At 41.9% G+C, this 22,224-nt stretch overlaps 1 protein-coding gene across 1 annotated transcript in view; it reads right to left on the bottom strand.

Moving 5' to 3' along the window:
* LOC149457868 (stomatin-like) overlaps positions 1-21,958 on the bottom strand; it is a 34,148-nt gene extending 12,190 nt beyond the window's left edge. The window contains exons 1-5 of the mRNA XM_089682895.1: positions 21,826-21,958; positions 19,654-19,751; positions 19,498-19,567; positions 8,731-8,813; positions 18-221 (exon numbers count right to left, since the gene is read on the bottom strand). Of these exons, the coding sequence (XP_089539021.1) occupies positions 18-221; positions 8,731-8,813; positions 19,498-19,567; positions 19,654-19,751; positions 21,826-21,958 (588 nt within the window). The remainder of the gene's footprint in view (positions 1-17; positions 222-8,730; positions 8,814-19,497; positions 19,568-19,653; positions 19,752-21,825) is intronic.
* Between the last annotated feature and the right edge of the window lie 266 nt (positions 21,959-22,224).

The raw sequence follows: 22,224 nt of genomic DNA, 5'->3' as shown, positions 1-22,224 counted from the left end.
AAAACAAGTATACTTACACCCATGTGGTCAGCCATCTCCTCACGGTCAATGAGAATGTCTGTGAGACTCTTAGTACCCAGCATATTTCTTAGTGTGGTCTGGGCCAGCATTTGAGTTGCTTGATTGGCATTGTCCACTTTGACTACTGTAACAATTGGATTGAATATACGATAAAAGACAACAGCATCAACCATGATAGTCACTGAATCCTTGGTGAGAACCTGTAAGAGGGGGAATCAATAGTAAAATTTAAATTTTTATTGTCATTATTATATTATACAGGATTTATATAGCACTTAACTTTTTGCTCAGCGCTTTACAATATAACAGAAGAAAATACAGCAACAAATCAGTTCAATACAAGAGGGAAAGGAGGACCCTGCTTCTTGGAGCTACATGAACTGTGTAAATGAGAACAAACACCAAAAGGTATAGTCTAAGTGTAGCATTATAACTGCTTTAAAGAGGAATCCCAGGTATAGATATGTTATACATATTGTAGTTAACTATGTATATACCTTAAAGTGTTACTAAACCTACAACAGTAAAATCAGTCTGTATATACAGTAAAGCATGCTTGTTATACTCACTGTGGAACCTAAGGGGTTAATCATCTGCATTGTGTAAAAAGACTGTTTGATCCTTTCTTCTCCGTTCATCCCCTTCTACTGTCCAGTCTGCCTCGTCTTCTAATGTACAGAGCTCTAGGAGTCACTCTACACATACTCAGTTTGGTGTGTATTGCTAGAAATTATTTTTTTTCTTTGCGAGGGTGCATGTGATCAGCATAGGCCAAATCAACTCTGTACATACAGAGGGTCAGGGGCCATGCCGCCTCATAGGACAGTCAAGGCAGAATGAAAACTCCTACAAGATTAACCAGTGCTCAGTTGGACACTGATAGAAGTCACAAGACTGCTATATACTGCTAATGAGAAAAGGTATTTAGCAGTTTATATTTACTAAAATAATTGCATTTCCATGTACTGTGGGAGACCGGATATAGTGAATGCAGGGTCCTGGGTTTAGTAACACTTTAACCTGGTCGATGCTGCTGGAAGCTGGAAATCATAGAAGCATACACCGCTACTCCAATTATTTCTACTTGCTTCCGAGTGCTGTGCTGAGCAGTTTCCCTGATGCATTCTGAACACAGGAGGTTGTCATTCGCATTCGGCACTTTGCATTCACTTCACACTGGCCACTGGGTGTCACTTACTTGCCACTGCCACCATTCATAGAATACCTGGTGTTTTCTGATTAGATGTGGTGGAGATTGTGACCTTACTGCTTCTCCTCTCCACTTTGTCCACTCAGAAAAACATTGTATTCAGTGAAAAGAAAATACAAGAAATTCTATGATGGCAACAGTGCCAAGTGACTGACCTCCCTGTTAGCCAGTGTGCAGTCACTCTGCAATCACTACAGCAGCATCAACTTCTACAGTAGTTGTCAGCTTCCCCAGCAGCCCCTCATGTATGAAATATACAGTATATACACTTACATTGGTCTAAAGCAGCCCAATAAAAGTATGCAATTAAGTTCATACTGTAGCCAGCAGAAAACTTACTGTAAGGACTGTTAGAGTACCTGTTATCCTGCATAGTCTAGAATAGACCTTGCAGTCATTGAATTACAGCTTAGGCCTAGCTTCCTCACCATAAGTAACTCTAGGCGACTTATTTTTCCCTTGATAACAAGTATACCGTTGCCTTGGGCTACTCGTTTTCAGTGGGGAAAGCTACAGTTTATGCTGACCTTACCTGAACTTAAAGCAGAGCTCCACCCAAAGCGGAAGTTCTGCTTTAATGCTTTGCCCCCTGCTCCCCATTAAGGATTGGCACCTTTGGGGAGCGTGTACCCGAATTTGAATTATGCTGCGTTCACCTAGACGATCTCAAGTTGTCCCCTCCCCTCCCTCCCCTTAGTCTGCTGGGACACATGACAGGTCCCAGAAGAGTACGGGGCAATTCACAGTGCAGAGCTTCTTGCGCATGCACAGTGGGCACCCAGCTGTGAAGCCGGGTGCTTACACTGAAGATGCAGGCACCAGGGAGAGAAGACAGCTGGTGAAACCAGCAGTGGTGAGGACACCGCTGGACCGAGAAACAGGTAAGTGGCTGTATTTTAAAAGTCAGCAGCTACAGATTTTGTAGCTGCTGACTTTTTTTTTTTCAGCTGGAACTCCGCTTTAAAAAGGTAGCGCTGCTAGTTTATTGTTTGATATTTGAAACTGTATGTCAAGAAGTGTTCCACATTGCAAACTCCTGTCTTTTTTTTTGTGTATATTCACATTCTCAATATACACTCACTGTCCACTTTATTAGGTACACCTGTTCAATTGCTTGGTAACAAATTGCTAATCAGCCAATCACATGGCAGCAACTCAATGTATTTATGCACGTAGACGTGGTGAAGACAGCTTTCTGAAGTTCAAACCGAGCATCAGAATGGGGAATAAAGAGGATTAAAGTGACTGTGAACGTGGCATAGTTGTTGGTGCCAGACGGGCTGGTCTGAGTATTTTAAAAAACTGCTCATCTACTGGGATGTTCACTCACAACCACCTCTAGGGTCAGAGGTCAGAAGAGAATAAGAAGTCTGGTTGCTGCGACATTCAGATGGTAGTGTCAGAATTTGGCATAAACTACATGAAAGCATGGATCCATCCTGCCTTGTATCAATGGTTCAGGGTGGTGGTGGGGGTGTAATGGTGTGGGGGAGATTTTCTTGGCACTAGCAAGATGTACCTAATAAAGTGGCTGGTGAGTGTAAGTGAAGGGATGGACGCTGCTCAGCCAACACCAGGAGTCCAATGTTGAGGAATGGCAAAAGCCGCCATTCTAGCCATGCCCTCTGACACATTTTGCTAGTGAGTGTACTTTGTCATTTCTCCCCAAGGTCTTGACTCATTTCAGGGTGACCCTAAGGTATTAGCCAAAAGTTATCAGTCTCTCTCTATTGACGTGTATACTCGAGGTGTCAAGATCAGAGGTGCGAAGTTCTTAGCAGAGGTCAAGGTAAGATCAGAGGACCAGTACAACCAGCTGCTCTTGTGGGGGTAGAGCTACATGTATTTTAATTGCAAAATTACTTTTCCATGGATAAAAAAAAAATATTGGAGTTGTGCTATACAACATGACCACTAGATGACAGGCAAGGATTACAATTCCAACAAGGGATGGTGCACAATTCCTATAGAAAGGATATGTATCATCTGCCTGGACAGCCAAGAAAAATGTATTCTTAAAATTGACACATTTCCTATATTTTCTGTTGGCACTGCAATCACACTAAAGCATGATTATAAGGTGTCCTTCAAAAGGAAGGAAGCAATATTTTTTAAAAATTAGAAGATCTATTATATTTTGCTGTTACCTGTATATTCCACCCTTCATAGTATAATAGGTTCACAAAAGCAATTTCTTACATTTTAAGTTCACGCTTTGTACACGTTACACCCATATTCATGTTACTGTAGCACCGGCCCCTGCAAACACCCCCCCCCTTCCCGATCTCAAGTTGTGACAGCTAATGGGGGATCTTGTTTCCCCACTAGCTATCACAATTTTTAAAAAAAAGGTGGCCATGCAGGGATCTAACCAACTGGCTACATCATTCATTCACATAGTTCTTTGATTGGGAAATTACTCATTCTCATTAAAAACTACCATGGCACTGCCAAGTGTTCTAGTATTATTATTATTATACAGGATTTATATAGCGGCAGCAATTTGCTCAGAGCTTTACAATACAAAAGGGAGACAATACAGCAACAATACAGTTCAATACAAGAGGGTTAGGCGGGCCCTGCTCCTTGAAGCTTACAATCTAAGGAGGGAGGGGCTGGTGGTACAAAAGGTAATAACTGTGGGGGATGGACTGGTAGAAGGAATAGAAGATTCCATTATTAGCTGAAGGCAGGATAGGATTCCCTGAAGAGATAGGTTTTCAGAGATCGCCTATAAGTGATCAGAGTAGGTGATTGTCTGATAGATTGGGGTAGAGAGTTCCAGAGGATGGGGGAGGCTCTGCAGACGTCTTGGAGACGAGCATGGGAGGAGGAGACAAGGGAGCGAGAGAGCAGGAGGTTGTGGGAGGAGCAGAGAGGATGGTTTGGGTGATATTTGGAGACAAGATTGGTGATGTAATTTGGGGCAGAGTTATAAATGGCTATATAAGTTGTTAATGTTTTGAATTTTATCCGTTGGGCAACGGGAAGCCAGTGGAGGGATTGGCAGAGAGGGGTGGCTGATACAGAACGGTTAGTAAGGTGGATGAGTCTGGCAGAAACATTCATAATAGACTGAAGAGGGGATAGCCTGCGATGAGATAGGCCAATGAGGAGGGAGTTACAATAGTTAAGGCGAGATATAACACGGGAATGAATAAGTTGCTTAGTGGTTTCCGAGGTTAGGAACAGGCGTATCTTAGATATGTTGCGGAGATGTAGTCTACAAGATTTGGTCAGTGATTGGATTTGGGGGTGAAAAGATAAATGTGGGGGTCTAGGATTACACCTAGTACCCTGGCAAGAGGGGAGGGACTGATTGTTGTATTATTGATCTTGGTGGAGAAGTCGGGGAGGGGGCACAGGCTGGAGGGAATAGTATGAGTTCAGTTTTAGAAAGATTGAGTTTGAGGAAGTGGAGTGACATCCATGCCGATATGTCGCTTAGTAGGTTAGTAATACGAGAAGAGACTGAAGGGATGAGGTGAGGGGTAGAAAGATAGATTTGTGTGTCATCAGCATAGAGATGGTACTTAAAGCCATGGGAGTTTATCAAGTGACCAAGGGAGGAGTGTAGATGGAGAAGAGAAGGGGTCCAAGGACAGAACCTTGAGGGACCCCTACAGAAAGAGAGAGTGAAGAGGAGGAGGCAGAGTTATAGGTAACGCTGAAGGAGCACCGCGATAGGTAGGAGGGGAACCAGGAGAGAGCAGAGTCTCTGAGGCCAAGACAGTGGAGTTTTTTGAGGAGGAGGGGATGGTCAACAATATCAAAAGCCACAGAGAGGTCAAGTAGTAAGTGTATAGAGTAGTGGCCATTGGTTTTAGCATTTAGTAAATTATTGAGCTTTAGTAGGGCAGTTTCAGTTTAGTGAGCAAAAGCCAGACTGTAAATGGTCAAGAAGGTTGTTATCAGTGAGGTAGGAGCTCAGGAGATTGTAGACTAAGCGTTCTAGGAGTTTAGAGGTAAACGAGAGCAGGAAGATGGGTCTTAAGTTGTTCAGGTTGGTGGGGTCCAGCGAGGGCTTTTTAAGTATGGGAGTGATGTGTGCATGCTTTAGAGGGGAGGGGAAGGCACCATGAGAGAGGGAGAGATTGAAGATGTGAGTGAGGGAGCATAGGATGGAAGAAGACGGTGACCATAGTATTTGTGAGGGGACAGGATCCAGGGGGCATGTGGTAAGGTGGGCTTCTGAGAAAACATTAGTGACCTCTTCAGTAGTAGAAAGGTCAAAAGAGGAAAAAGTATTGGAGGGAGGTTTAGTATAAGGTATGCTAGGTGGGATGGATGTCTGTGCAGTGGAGATGCCCCTATGACTTGCATTAATCTTATTTTTGAAATGATTTGCAATCTTGTATGCAGTGAGGGAGTTATTGGGTGGAGAAAGTAGAGTTAAAAGTAGAGAAGAGATGATGAGGACTGGATGACAAGGTATTAATAAGAGTGACAAAGTAGACTTGTTTGGCAGCATGAAGGGAGTAATTGTATGTTAAGAAAGCAGATTTATATAGGGTGAATGCTGGCTGAGATTTGGTTTTATGCTACAATCGCTCCAGTGCACGACTTTGTCACTTAAGATTTCGGGTGTCGTCAGTCTGCCACAGCTGTAATGGTCGGGGCCTGATACTTCATGTAGTTAGGAGGAGCAAGTGAGTCTAGTGTGGATGAAAGTGAACTGTTGTAGACAGCAGTGGCCAGGTCAGGGCAGGACAGGGGAGAGATTCTGTCATAGAGTTGGTCAGTTGCAGAGTGGAAAAGAGAAGGGTATAAGTTGTGAAGGTTTCTGCGGGTAATTGTTTGCTGCTTGGAAGGATTCGTGTTTGATCACAATCTTATCACCTTTAAGGTGTCCTCATCTTCAGAGAGAGGAAAGGGGGTGTTTGTGAGGTTAAAGGGAGTGCAAAGATGGGAGAAAACAAGGTCTAATGTATTCCCATCAGGGTGTGTGGAGGACTGTGTCCATTGTGTTAAGGCAAAAGATGAGGTTAGGTTGAAGAGTTGGGATGTAGCTGGGTTGTTCACATTAATGGGGATGTTAATATCTCCGAGAATGATAGTGGGTATTTCAGAGGAGAGAAAGTAGGGTAGCCAGGCAGAAAAGTCATCAAGAAAGCGGGACACAGGTCCAGAAGGTCGGTAGATCATTGCAATCCTTAGAGAAATAGGAGAAAAAAGCCGAATGCAGTGAGTCTCAAAAGAGAAGGATAGAGAGAGAGGGTTAGGGAGGACTTGAAAGGTGCTCAGTGGGGATCCTAGATTGTAAGCTCCAAGGAGCAGGGTCCTCCTATCCCTCTTGTATTGAACTTTATTGTTGCTGTTTTGTCTCCCGTTTTATTGTAAAGCGCTGAGCAAACTGTTGGCACTATATAAATCCTGTATAATAATAATAATAATAATATTAATAGAAGCAAACCAACTCCATCTCTTCTCCGACCACTGGGTCTGGTGAGTCCAGAGCAGGCCTCCTTAGGAAAGTGCTGCTGGAGAAGAAGAATCTGCTGCTTGAAACCAGGTTAAGGGAGCAGGAGACAAAAAGATCATGGACAGAGGTGAGCTCATTACAGACAGAGGGGGCATTCCAGAGTGCACATGAAAAAGGGAGGGTGGTTTTTAGGAGCACAGGATTGAGATTAAATTGAGTGGATTGTGGGTATTCCTGGAGAAAGGAGGGTGCTTGGTGTGGGGGTGAGATACTGGAGGACCAGGGTTTGTAGAGATATCCCTAGAGGTTAGGAGGGTGTAGAAGTAGGGTGAGGAAAGTTCATCGATTCTTCCAGTCAGTGTGAAATTGCCTGCCCACAAGAAGTATGAGCAGACACATTACACTGATCGTCTGTAGGAGTCCTGCATGGCACCAGCAATTATAGCAATGCTTTCCAGGCTCCTAAAAAAATAATAAATGCACATTTTGTTTTTACCTGTAAAAAAAAAAAAAATTGCATTTTTTATTTTTTCTAAAAAAAAGAGAACCTATATATTTTAAACGGTAAGTCCACCCAGCACCTATACATATCAGGGTTTGCTAGATGTTACTGAGGACCCAATTAGTGAGATATCAGACCCCGAGTCTTTGTTTCTGCACACTTACTGTGACCATTATGACAGGATTGTGTTTTCCCTGTTGGATATTTGTTTTAATGGATGGAGAATGTAACAGGGAAATAAATAAAACGCAAACCCCAGCGCAGAAAGAAATTGAATCTAAATAAAATTAAGGTAACGGTATGCCGCTGTGCAACAGTGTAAAACACCAATTAATAAAGAAAAAATATATATAACAGCGCAAAACCCAGAACTCTTATCCATAAATTGACATTAAACAACATCAATAATGTAAATAATATGTGTCCACAAAATGATAGTGTCATAAATAAAATATAAATGAAACGTCCTTCTTCTCAAAGGTGTATAATGAACAATTAAATAAATCTTCTCCCAAAGAAAAATGTGCTTCCACCATCCACCAGTGAAAAATCAACATCAACCGCACTCACCAGATAATGGTGAGTAATGTGCCTTTTAGGATTTTAGGGATCCTATGCCCCCTCTAAATTCTCCAGAGCTCTTAATCCACCTTGACTGACGCTCTCCTCCTCCTCCTCACTCCTTCAAGAGCTCCCCAGAAGTGCAAGAAAAAGGGATAACAGTGTAATACTGCCAGTAGCATTCAATATAATAATAATAATACCAGGCCACTCACATGTTCAAGGAAAGTTAAAAGCATTTGTTTAATAGCCTCATCGGCTCACACAGATTCTCATATCCACAGTAATAGCAGGAACCTCACAGCCTTGCAGTTTGCAGAGAATAACAATATAATCCAACATCAAAGATGGCCGCTTGGAACACACCTCTCAGCGTGCGTTCCACTCACCGGAAGTGACATATATCGTATTGACAACAGACCGGAAGTGCGTCGACACGTTTCGCCCCACCCACAGGGCGTTCTCAAGACATCACTTCCAGTCATCAGCCGCTTTTTATTCAGCCCGGGGTACCTCCCCTTTCTTTTGATATGTTAATTCCACGAAGAAAAAACGTTTACTTCTAAAACGTCCTCCTCTGCTCACCAGTGTGGGATTCCTTCACAGTTGGTAACCCAATATCTATTATATTACACAGTTGGCTACTCTTAATACAATATTTATACACACAGTATCAATTAAATAATACTTTCAATAACCAATATAACCTGCAGTTATAAACTAATATGCTCCCCAATCCCCATGAATGTGGGCAGTTCATGTCCAGGGGCACACATCCATCCCTAACCACAGATAGTAACTCCATGTGCAATTACAAGTGATCAGCTGCAGAGTGTTGCAGAGCCAGCCTGTCATTGGTTTCTACAGGCTTCCTGTCTGTGGCTGATCAGAAACAAGTAACCATATCTGCTGCAACACTATGCTGAACTGGGTGGTGTATGTATGATCCTAATCAGCTGTGTGCATGAGATCCTAAACTGAACGTTTATTGGACTTTAGTTAGGAATTACTCACTTCTTGAGGAGGGACTGCAAATGACACTGTTCTCAAGTCAAGTCGACAAAAGTCATCTGTGCAAGGCAGTATCCAGAAAATCCCTTCAAAGCAAAACATGAGATAAAGTTGGAAAAGAAAAAAAAAAACAATTATACTGATTACTCTGTCACCTGAAGAGCTACTCACAAAGTAAACTGTTAAAAACAAAATATAACAAATTTAATGAGTCAAACTTATTTTCTTGCAGTGGCAATAAGGCCAATATGCAGACCTCTACCTGCCTCTCTGTCTGCATACAGCAGCTCTTAGTAACATAGGGGAAACATGTTATACTGATTTAAACTGGTTGTAAAGGAAAAAACAAAAAAAACACACACACAACAAACATGTCATACTTATCAGCTCTGTTCAAATAGAATTGCAGAGCGACCCCAATCCTCCTCTTCTCGAGTACCCCACTGGCACTCCTGGCCTCTTGCTGGTTCCCCCAATAGGAAGCAGATGGTCATGGGGGCATTCAAGCAATATTAACCCTTTCGCTAGTGGTAGTTCCAATTTTTTTGCAATCACACAATATCACTGCAAAAGGTCCAGGAAACTCAGCTTTTCAGTAAAAAAACACACTAGAGTGAATTTCAGGGCAAACAAATGCAATAAATGACCCAAATTGTTGGTAAAATATAAAAATGAGCTTGCACAGAGTAAATAGATACCCAACATGTCAAATCTTAAAACTTTGTCCGTCCATGAAATGGTGACATACTTCAGTACCCTATATTTTCTATAGGCAACACTTCAAAAGCCCCTACAGGTCATAGTTTAGCATTATCGAGGAGGTCTTGTGCTAGAGTTATTGCTCTCACGTGTGTTGCAATCAATGTTTTCATGCGTAGGTGCCCCCAATGCACGCGTTTACATTTGTATATATATGTGGGGATGGGTTCAATTTGTGCGTGTGGTTGGGCGGGGGGGATTTTATGTGCTTGGGTTTAACCTTAATCTTTTGTGATTAAAAAAACATAGTTTTGCTTCTTTTCCCCAAAAAAGTCCCCTACGTGATGTTTTTAGGAGACATCCAGGGTTTAAAATCCACTATCCTCCTTCCCCACCATGCTGGTCCCAGGTCCGCAGATGGGCAAGTGTGGCGGGGGCTCCATTACCAGGGGTGTGTGGAAATAATTGGGTGGCAGCGTAGCTGCCAGAACGCTTCCACCTGACAGGCCCCACTCCCATACATTTTGAGGCTGAGCAAGATCATGTTCCTTTTTTGTCCTCATAGGACCCATCATGATAGTGTTCTCTTACCTTCATTAGTTTGGCTTACTAATGGTTTTCAGCTCCTGGATCTCTGGCAGGGTCATGAGTGGAGATGAGTTGTCCCTAGCTATCAGTGGGACAGTCATGTGTTCCCCAGCTATCAGAAGGGTGGTATTCATGGCACACAGAAAATGAGGATCAGAGTTCCCAGTCATTGGTGGTACTGAGCTGGATGGTTCCAGGATGACTGAGGATTCCCCAGCAAACAGCAAGATGGTATTCATGGCACATATGCAATGAGGAACATATCTGTGAGCATTCCCAGCCATTGGCAAGACTATGCTTGACCAAATGGCCGGCTAACAGCAGGTAGTCGTGTTCCCAGCATGTGCATGAACCACCCTTTAGAAGAGGTCTAGGATACATAAGTAGCAGGGCTTGAGGTCAGCACAAGGCACTTGACCAGACAGCACACAGGCTGTTAAGGAGTAACTCCACTTTTGTTTAAAAAAAAACCCCACAACATATGGAGAGGACTATCCTCTCTGGGTGGTTGATGTACATTATAGCATCTTATTAAAGTTTGGTGCAGTTTCCTACCTTTTCTTTTCCTGTAATGAACAGATAACTGTTTGTTTTCAGTATATCCTGTTTTTCTATGGCAGGGTCTGATTCACTGACCACCTGGTGGAATCACAGTATTCCTCTAGCAGTGGTTAACCCCTTAGGGGGTTTCTCACCTAGCAAACAGAAAGGACTAGTGCATTGTCTTTTTTTTGAAAGCTTAGGAAACTCCAGCAGTAGCAGTCTGAATTGGGAAGATCATTTTTAAATTACTACATGGTTTCAGTAGCAATTGTACACGTTATAATATTTTTTCTTAATGTGGAGTCCTCTTTTAGACTTGCACAGTTTTCTTTTTTGGCAGGGAATTTTTTATTGTACTATGACAGATCCTTGTGCAGCAGGCAGTGTAATCCCTCTATACTGTGTCTGCTCTATGCAGGTTGGTAGCTGAAGGGGAGCAATGTCTTCCTTACAGATACTTTTACCTGGGTTGTCAGTCCTTCTGTGGACCTCTTAAAGCTGTACACTCCTTACCTTCTTGTATTTCTTACTACCAGTTTTCTGCTAACACTTGTGCTTACTGCTTTGAACCATATTCATCCTTATAGTCAGCAGTCACCAAGGAGGTAAGGGGCATTTTGTCAGGTAAGCTTTTTTCTTTGAGATGTATACGAAGCTGACTAATAGGCTCTGGCCATTAAACCCCTCCAGGTCTACATGCATCGTGCACACATGTGTAAACTGGACCCATGTTGCTTATTTCTTGGTAGGCAAAACCCTGTATGAATTCCTGCTTTGTTCAGGCCGCTAGGGAGAAGGCCGACAACAACCAACAGGTTGTCACAAGTAGCTAAGACATTCTAAGGCTAGGTTCATACTAGCCCATGCACTGCTGGCTGGTTACAGGAATCCATGAGATACATTTCCCTTGCGAGATGCAAGGGGGGTGCCAGTCATTCAAAAAGCCAATGCAGTTTCCATGCTGATGCATTTTGGAAAAGGTGCATGCATCTTTTCCCTGCGTGAACCATGGGTGAAGAAGTTTCTTTCCAATTTCCTTGCGCAAGAATTCTCCACTCTGGCAATATTAATCAACTGGTCTCAGACCCTTCTTTGGCCATTTTATCCTCTTCAAACAATACCTTAAAGGAAGATGCAGATGAGAATGATCTATAAGCAGGTTTTTTGTACCACCTTTTGTAAGGCTGTTAGGATGCCTAAAATGGAAGATCCTGTAGAGGTGACTGCATCACAAGTAATTTTTAACACTTCCAGATGGGTGTGTTGCTATTTTTTTCTATGATGTCTAAACTAGAAGCTTATTCTAGAAGAGTGGTGCAAAACTGAACAGAAGGATAGAGCAACAGAGTGCCTTACTGGTCAGCACTTCTACCTTACAGCACTGGGTTCCTCAGTTCAAACCCCAACAAGGACACTTCTACCTGTACTGCAGGATGTCAGATTAGACACTAAGACCCCAGTCACACTGGATGTGAATTGCAAATTGCAGCCTATTGTCTGCTATTACAGCGGTCATATTGGTGCGGTTCCAACTTGGTCGGAGCCGCACCGATTTCTGAAGTAGTACATTCACTACTTTTTTTGCAATTTGCATAGACATCTGTATCAGATGTCTTGCAAATCGCATCTGAAATCTGCATGTCACCCGACTTTGAAATCGTGTGACTTCACTGTAAGTTGCACGATTTTAAAGTAGTGTTTGATGTGACCGGGGTGTAATGAGGAAGAGGGTTTCTATTATAGAGTCACTTATGTTGTTGGCATGACCTTCATGAGATTAGTTAAAAGCATGGAGTTGCCATTGGGAGATGATGTGTCCTTCAGGGGTATACTCAATCATGGTGATTGGGTGTGTCCTTGTGGGATGTAGTGTCCTTTGGTAATAACTTTGTGTTGATTTTAGTCTTTAAAGATATATCTGTCAGCATTTGCATTCTGTGTACCTGCCTTATCCCTTGCCTCTCTTCAAATGCAATGGGAGTTGGGATGGAGAATATTAGTTTCACCCTAAAGAATATTTCTCACAAGTAATGGATTTTGTCTGTGTTTCAAGAGTTTAAACTGCCCTCTTCAAGGCCAAGCTTCAATTGATCACAAAGAGCTGAGACTGTGTTTAGTCTGGCCTCATGCTTCAGAATAGATGTTGGCTGCATGAAAGAAGACTGCAGTTCAAGAATTTGTGTCTAATTAACTCTGTGGAGGTTTGTTCCTGCAGTCCCTGCTTGGAGTCCAGGAAGAATTGGAAAGAGAGAGCAAGTCCTCATCCAAGAATGCAAAAGAGCTCAACTTTTTCATGGTTGTTTTTTCAGATTATTCCACCCAGACATATCTTAATGGTATCAGGTTGCTCCTGTTCTGAAAAGAGGGTACAGCTTTGGTCTCAGATGCTTAGATCTTCAGGACAAGCACTTCAGGCCACATTCGTACAATCAGTTACCTTCAAGCCTTTGATTGTGCCAGGAGGAACCCCTTGCTCTGGCAACAATAGACAAGTTCTGCTAACCAAGGTCTATTCTTACTGTCTCAGGAGACAGCAATACTGGTCCCAGCCCAGCAGATGATGTTGTTAAGAGGGATGCCTATTTCCAGATCCCCAGAGCTGTCTCTACTCTGACATACCTCTGTCCCTACATGGGTCAAAGCATTATGCAGCTTACATGTCTGATGGTTGGAATCTCAATTTACTCCTTCACAAGATCCTTTTTAAAAAATACAAGGGGGGGGGGGGTCTTAGATCCCTACAAGAGGTTGGATAGCTAGTGTTTTTAAAAAGGGCCATTTGACCCCTACACAGGTCCTTGTGTAGCTGAGAGCCTAATTCACAGTTCAGAATATATTATTTTTTGCCACTAGAACATACCTGTTGTAGGGCATTGGTTTATTCTGGCTTTCCTATCTTCACCTGTCACCCTTAGGGGCCTTAGGCTGTAAGGGATCCTTTTGTGGTCTGCAGCCCCACATGGGATCATCTTCAGTCCAGTTTGAGTAAGGACTGCACCATAAAGACAGTCTATAAGGGCTTGTCAGGTGGATTGACAGGATCAGGGCCTTAGGCTGCGTGGGACCCTTTTCTTTTTTTTTTAGCATTCTTCCTAATACGGATAGTGTTTTTCTACCCATACTGGGTTGCAACCCTAGGTTGCTTCAGCATACTGGAACAAAAGAATTGTTCTCTCCACATGCAGGACCACTTAGGAAAACTGGTTCCATGTCCTGGGTTTTTGCATACTTTGTGCATGTTCAGAAGCTACAACTTTATTTAGAGATTTAAGACATCTTTGTTACTCTCTCTAGCAGAATCCGTAGGTTGGAGATATAATCCAGAATTATCGCTAGATGGATCGCATCTGCTAGCCAACTAGCTTAAAGGGCTTAATGCTTGGTTCCTATGGAAGTGGTGACAATACACTCAACCAGGAACGTGTAAACTTTGTGGGCTTCCTGTTACAGGGTGCCAGAAATAATTATAGGGGGATGACATGGTTTTTCACTAAGGCTGTTCTGGCTCACTGTCGGGGGAAGCTAGCTTCCTTACCTTGTTAATGTTTTTGGCCCTAAGGTTTCTGTTGGTTTTCTCCATGGCAGCATGGGTATCCTCCCAGTGTCATGAGTAGGCTAGTTATTGAACACGGTCTCTGGCTCAGCCTCAAAATTTATGGGAGTGGGGTCCTATAGGGTAGGAGCAAGAGCGGCGTTACCAGAATGTATGCTGCCCTGGAGTCTATAAGGAAAGGAAAATTATGGTAGTTATTTTATGCTATGTAGTAATGATCTACATTTTGAAAAACAAGGTCCCTTTCATACTGATGCGTATTGCTCTGCTTTTCCAGGGCAACAAAAGTGCATGAAAATCCTATATTGAATCCTATATAATTGTTCACACTGCAAATGTACTGTGCTTTGAAAGGTCCTGCATGCTGCATCAACAAAAGTACAACAAAAAGGCATCTTTCATTGTAAGTTAATGGGAAAACATCAAATGCTTATCAGTGTGAAAGGGGCCTTAAAGGATATGTTCACCTTTCGTAGCATGTTACACCCACATTCAACTCCCTACTAGCTGTCACAATTTTAAATTGCGACGTCACTCATTCACAATAATCTGTGAATGGGAAAACTACAAGTCCCAAAAGTCTTGTGGCTGTCAGCTTGTAGTTGTCAATGAACTATTGCGGTGCTATGGAGCGCCACGGTAGTTCATTGAGCCTTCCTGTCAGTAAGTCACGGCTTGCCCGTCAATTATTATACAGGATTTATATAGCACCAACAGTTTGTGCAGCACTTTACAAAATGAAGGTAGACATTACAGTTTCTATACAATTTGGTACAAGAGGAAACAGAGGGCCCTGCTCGTTAGAGCTTCCAATCTAAGAGATCAATGGTGCAATGCTTTAGAGACTCCAGAAAGAAAAAATAACCAATGCACATTTTTTTACCTGCAAAAAATTGTGCATTTATTATGTTTTGCTAAAAGGTGAACTTATCCTTTAAGCTGCACAAAAGCACATCAAAAGCGTATCAAAAGTGCAGCAGTGTGAAAGGGCCTTAAAGTGGAGCTCCATCCAAAAGGGGAAGTTCCGCTTTAAGCTTTTGTCCCCCACTCCACATTAAGGATTGGCACCTTTGAGGAGCGGGTACCCGAATTTGACAAGTACCCACTCCCACTTCCACTGCGAACACCTAGGTGATTGGAAGCGGAAGCTGTCCCCCCCCCTCCTCCCTCCTCTTAGTCTGCTGGGACACGTGACAGGTCCCAGAAGACTATGGGGCCATTCACAAAGCGCAGCGCTTCTCGCACATGCTCAGTGGGCATCCAGCTGTGAAGCCGCAAGCTGTCACAGCCGGGTGCCCACACTGAAGATGCCGGCACCAGGGAGAGAAGACGGCCAGTGAAACCAGCGATGGTGAGGACACCGCTGGACTGAGGGACAGGTAAGTGTCGGTATTTTAAAAGTCAGCAGCTACAGTTTTTGCAGCTGCTGACTTTTTTTTTCAGGTGGAACTCCGTTTTAAGAAATTAAATTGATCTGCTTGAGCTCCCTATCCACAATGCACAAAAAATAAGCATTGCGAGATTTACTCAGATACAGTGATAGTTTTATGTATACAGATAGGTTCGAAGAAAATTGTATACATAACAATTCAAAAGAAACCCCCCGTCAACCAAGGACAGTACAGAAACTAATTTTTAAATGTAAAAGGCAGTGTCATATTAATTCAATGATGCATTAGATTCATATTAACCCAATGAAGCATGCTTTATCTTTTTTAAATTTCATCCTTAGTTCATAGCAGGGGCAGACTGACCATTTGGAAACTCGGGCACTGCCCGAGGGCCCAGGGTCAGTAGGGGGCCCCATGAGATGCCCCTGATTCCTTTTTCATGGGCTTTTTTGAGTTTGGGCAAGGACACAGGGTCCCCATGATCCCCTATTGCCCGGGGGCCCCATGAGTTGTCAGTTTGCCCCTGGTTCATAGCTTGTAAAGGAAGTAACTGTTGCAAGAATACCCAGACATTTTTTAAAATAATGTTTCCTTTTAAACTGTGCAGTGTGTAACTGAACAGGCAGATGTACAAGGTTACAAGTAATTAAACTGTTGATTCTTAGCAGAGTATCACATTTAAACTCAAGACACCTCAGGCCCCATTTAAACATTCGTTCAATTTTATATTACACATCTTACAAGTTGGTCATAGAGAAGTAACGGTATCAAAATTAGCCATTTGTTCTTGTCTATACCAACCATGACATGTCATATTTGAGGATAGCTCTAGGGCTGAAAGAAATATTTATATTGTATTTTATTGTCATTATACTAAAAAATAGTTGCAACAAGAGCACAGAAGAATATGCTGGCCTGCATTCATTAGGAGATAGATAGATAGATAGATGGATGGATGGATGGATGGATGGATGGATGGATGGATGGATGGATGGATAGATGGATAGATAGATAGATAGATAGATAGATAGATAGATAGATAGATAGATAGATAGATAGAGGTGAAACTCGAAAAATTAGAATATCGTGCAAAAGTTCATTTATTTATGTAATGCAACTTAAAAGGTGAAACTAATATATGAGATAGACTCATTACATGCAAAGCAAGACAGTTCAAGCCGTGATTTGTCATAATTGATGATTATGGCTTACAGCTCATGAAAACCCCAAGCCCACAATCTCATAAAATTAGAATATTACATGCAATCAATAAAACAAGGATTGTACATAGAACAATATCGGACCTCTGAAAAGTATAAGCATGCATATGTACTCAGTACTTGGTTTGTGCCCCTTTTGCAGCAATTACTGCCTCAATGCGGCTTGGCATGGAAGCTATCAGCCTGTGGCATTGCTGAGGTGTTATGGAAGACCAGGATGCTTCAATAGCGGCCTTCAGCTCTCCTGCATTGTTCAGTCTCATGTCTCTCATCTTTCTCTTGGCAATCCGCCATAGATTCTCTATGGGGTTCAGGTCAGGCGAGTTTGCTGGCCAATCAAGCACAGTAGTCCCACAGTCATTGAACCAGGTTTTGGTGCTTTTGGCAGTGTGGGCACGTGCCAAGTCCTGCTGGAAAATGAAGTCAGCATCCCCATAAAGCTCGGCTGTGGAAGGAAGCATGAAGTGCTCCAAAATTTCCTGGTAGACGGCTGTGTTGACCCTTGACTTAATGAAGCACAGTGGACCAACACCAGCAGATGACATGGCTCCCCAGAAACTTCACACTGGACTTCAAGCATCTTGCAGTGTGTGCCTCTCCATTCTTCCTCCATACTCTGGGTTCTTGGTTTCCAAATGAGATGCAAAAGTTGCTCTCATCAGAAAAGAGGACTTTGGACCACTGAGCAACAGACCAGGTCTGTTTTTCTTTAGCCCAGGTAAGACACTTCTGACGTTGTTTGTTCAGGAGCGGCTTGACAAAAGGAATACGACATTTGAAGCCCATGTCCAGGATCCGTCTGTGTGTGGTGGCTCTTGATGCACTGACTCCAGCCTCAGTCCACACTTTTGAATGGCCTTTTCCTGACAATCCTCTCCTGGCTGCGGTCATCCCTGCTGCTTGTGCACCTTTTTGTTCCACACTTTTCTCTTCCACATAACTTTCTATTAATGTGCTTTGATACAGCACTTTGGGAACATCCAACTTCTTTTGCAATTACCTTTTGAGGCTTTCCCTCCTTATGGAGGGTGTCAATGATGGTTTTCTGCACAACTGTCAGGTCAGCAGTCTTTCCCATGATTGTGATTCCTACTGAACCAGACTGAGAGACCATTTAAAGGCTCAGGAACCCTTTGCAGGTGTTATGGCTTAATTAGCTGATTAGAGTGGGACACTTTGAGCCTAGAATATTGCACCTTTTCGCAATATTCTAATTTTCTGAGATTGCGGATTTGGGGTTTTCATGAGCTGTAATCCATAATCATCACAATTATGACAAATCACGGCTTGAACTGTCTTGCTTTGCATGTAATGAGTCTATCTCATATATTAGTTTCACCTTTTAAGTTGCATTACTGAAATAAATGAACTTTTGCACAATATTCTAATTTTTTGAGTTTCACCTGTAGATAGATAGATAGAAACAGTGAACTCCAGCTGATCAGCTACATGGGAACTGTTTTGCTTGTCAAAGTATTTGTAATTCTTTGCAGACCATTTGGTGATCTAGACACCCCTACCAAACAGCACAATCAGTTCGCTGACTTCCACTGCAGTAGCAGTAAAGCAGGTTGGTAAAGAGCAATCCCCAACCTGCTAAATGAACTATGGAAGGGCAGCAGCACACTGAATAAATAACCCCTAAATTCATTCCAATAATCAACATTAGCAAAAGCTAACTGGTCAATAGTGCTGGCTTTCCTTCTTCCAGTGCTGCTGTTCATTGGAATATAGGAGGCTGATATTAAGACACAATGATTAGTAAGATTATGGAAAAAGAGTGGGCTACCTATAAAGCAGTGGTCACTAAATGACAGACCACGGTCTGGAACCGGAGTGACAGTCCTATCTGGACAACGGCTGTGCCACTGCCACAGCTGGGTGTTCTCTACCGGGCCTCTCGCCCAGCCATCGATATCATCCTCACAGTGGGTGGGAGTGTATTCTGCTCCATGTCTTCGCTAAAAAAAAATCCTAATACATGTAAATGAATTGGTTTACGTGAATGTTATAGTGTCTACAAATGGCGGTATATATACTGGAATATTTTTTTTTTTTATACTAGTAATGGTGGCGATCAGCGACTTATATCGGGAGTGCGGCGGGTATTCTGACACTGGGTGGGAACTGACTGTCACTGACACCCCCAGTGACACTAATACAGTGATTAGTGCTAATAAAAAGCACTGGCACTGTACTAATGACACTGGGCAGGAAGTGGTTAACATCTGGGGCGATCAAAGGGTTAACTGTGTGCTGTTTTGCTAACTGTACTGTGTGTGTTTTACCAGGGAAACAAGGCGCTTTGTATTGCTCTGCTGTGCAGAGCAATACAAACAAGCCTGTTTGTGCATACAGACCTCTCCCCTTTCACTGTTCTTGGGCGATCACTGGGTGCCGGCAGGGAATCCCCAGTCGGGACCTGGTGATCAACAGCTGTAGCCGCCAATGGCGGCATGGGTAGGGCGACGCGCAAGCGATCCCTACCCAGAAATGCAAAATCACGTATGTATATGTGATTTAGCACAACCCTGACACCCTGTAGCAGTACATAGGTCTGCTATAGGGCGTTCGGGAAGCGGTTAACTGGTAGTGCTAGAGGTTTCTTATTTGGATGCAATGGAAATCTGGATGACTGTTTGGGCTCCAAAACATCCAGTACAGGAGCCCTCTGCTTTTTTTTTTCTCCATTACTGTTGGGCCATGGGACCTGCTGACTTGTGAAAAGGTTTCCCTGAGCCTTTGCATAGAATGTAACACACATGATACCACATACCTGGTCCTTTAGCTCCAGACCTGACTCTTCCCAGGCGGAAGATTACTGCCCTTTCATATTCTTGCACAATCTAAAGAAAAGAAAAAAGTTTATTGTTGAAATGGAGATTTTCTACAAACACATTCAAAATGTAAAGACATACACTCATACTGTTACCTTGATACAAGCCCATAATGAAATAGGAAAAGTCATAAGAACCATCAGGAAAGAGAAAAACATCAGGACGTAACCAAAACAGCCGATACCTTCGCTACCTGAAAAATAGCAAAGCATATTATATAGAGAAATGAAGATACCAAATGAGCCCTTAGAGCAACAGCCCATATCACAGTGCAATATATATAAATAAGAAAGTTAAGAAAATATATGGAAAATATATAAAAAAAAAAAGACGTCAGTGTAGTCCAGAGCGATCAGTGTCAGCCATTTCATGTTCCCCTGTGGTATGTAGCAAAGGACCTGGGGTCTAAATGGCTCCATACACCACTCATAATATGACAGGTAACTTATAATGACACTTTATAATATCATGGGTTTACATTTCCACAATACATGACTTTATCTATAGCTATAGACTAAAGGTGCCTACAGATGAGTCTGCAGATCTGGTATTTCTTTTTCCAGGTGGAATGATGATCCAATCTTGAGCAACCCCAGATAAGCATTCGCGGGCAAAAAAACCAATCAGGCGGGTTGAAAAGTCTTGCTTTATCACCATTTTATTTCCCAGTTCCAGGACTGTGTTCATGGCTCTTGGTTCCTGTTAGACGTGTGTTTTCGTTTAGTTTTTTTAGATTAAAATTTCAAAAATGGAGATGAATACAAATCTCTGTATGGACATAGTAACAAATGTCAATGAATCTGAATAAAAGTTATAATGAAATTAACAAATGCATTTGTTTCATTCAGATGATGTCACATGATGCAGATGTGATAGTAGTTTGGGTCCATAGGGAAATTGATTACATTTTTCAAATTTGTTAGATAATTTGGATTCAGATAATGAATGGTTCTGAATTTCATTCCATTGGTTTTATTCAGATACACATGGCGCCAGTTGAATGTCCAGTCAGCTCATGACGTTTCTCTTGGTGGGTGCACTAGCATATGAAAATATTGAAACCTTTTGGTTCGAATTGGTCTGATTCGATAATATATCAAATATATAGCAATCTTCTGGAAAAACTGCAACATTTTTCGAATACACCCAGACCAACAAATAGACTAAACTAATTCTGAAAGTGAATCAGGACAACAAAATGAATATGACAATTCAATTCTCCAATGAATAACTGTATCCAAAACTAGATCAAAATTTCCGGCGTGCACTTGTCTAGTTCTGTGGAAGGGAAAAACTGAGCCAGGAGATATCACTTTATAATATCATGGATTCATATTTGCACAATACATGACTTTATCTACAGCTATAGACTAAAGGTGCCCATAGATGACAGTCTGCTGATCTGGATGAACATTTTAGATTTTAGATGAACATTTCAAAAACAGAGATGAATACAAACCTCTGTATGGACATAGTAGCAAATGTCAATGAATCTGAAAAAAGTTATAATGAAATTAACAAATGCATTTATTTCATTCAGATGATGTCACATGATGCAGATGTGATAGTAATTTGGGTCCATAGGTAAATTGATTAAATGTTTCAAATTTGTTGGATAATTTGGATTCGGAAAATGAATGGTTCAGAATTTTGTTCCATTGATTTTATTCAGATACACGTGGCGCCAGTTGAATGTCCAGTCAGTTCATGACATTTCTCTTGGTGGGTTGCACTAGCATTGAAAAATATCGAAACCTTTTGATTTGAATTGGTCTGCTTTTTGAATCCAACCAGACCAACAAATAGACTAAACTAATTCTGAAAACGAATCAGGACAAATAAATGAATATGACAATTAAATTATCCAGTGAATGACCGTATCCGAAACTAAATCAAAATTTCCAACGTGCACATGTCTACAGTAGTTCTGTGGAAGGGAAAAACTAAGCCAGGAGATATTAGGAACTGGTCCGATTGTGCATGCCTGCCAAACTATTCTCTAAAGTCTATTGTTTTTCCCTTCCTAAAATTTAGCAAATAATTGACAGTGCTTAATGTTGTCACTTTCCTGGCTAAAAGGTTTAAGAAAATAAGAAAACATTAGGAAATCTAAACATGCTATTACATACGTTCTTTATGTACTGTACATTTCTAGGTCTAATGCAATCAATAACACTTGGTGAAAACCAATAAATTTGACAATGGCTTTTGTATGCAATACAATATATAGTATAATATAGTAATAACATTAAAATGAGATACTATACCAGGAGCTAGTTCTGAATTCTGAGCATCCTGAGATCCTCCTGGCTTCTCCTGATTGTAGATAGTCTCCATTTCTGGCTGCACTTTATTTGTCTGGATACATATCAGGCTGTGATGTCCTGGTTGATCGCTCATGCAGACAAAATTGATGAAGTAAGTCCTTGTCACTCAACATACAACACCTGCCATTGGATGTGGACATCACAATGAGCAATGTACAGAGGTCTACCAGAGAACTTATATACTTTGACAGTATTGTACCTAGGTAAACAAACAACACCCTGTAACTAAGATATCATATTCATGCCACTTACAGCTTTGGTAATATAAGTCATTGTCATTATTATTTAATGACGGCAGGATCGTTCCATTATAGGATAGTGAGCTTATTAAAAAGAATT

This window comes from Staurois parvus, unplaced genomic scaffold (assembly GCF_062004578.1).
Source record: "Staurois parvus isolate SC_StPar_1 unplaced genomic scaffold, SC_StPar_1.0 ptg000299l, whole genome shotgun sequence".
Classification (NCBI taxonomy): domain Eukaryota; kingdom Metazoa; phylum Chordata; class Amphibia; order Anura; family Ranidae; genus Staurois; species Staurois parvus.
Note: the sequence above shows the minus strand (reverse complement) of the source record. Positions and strands in the feature narration are given on the sequence as shown.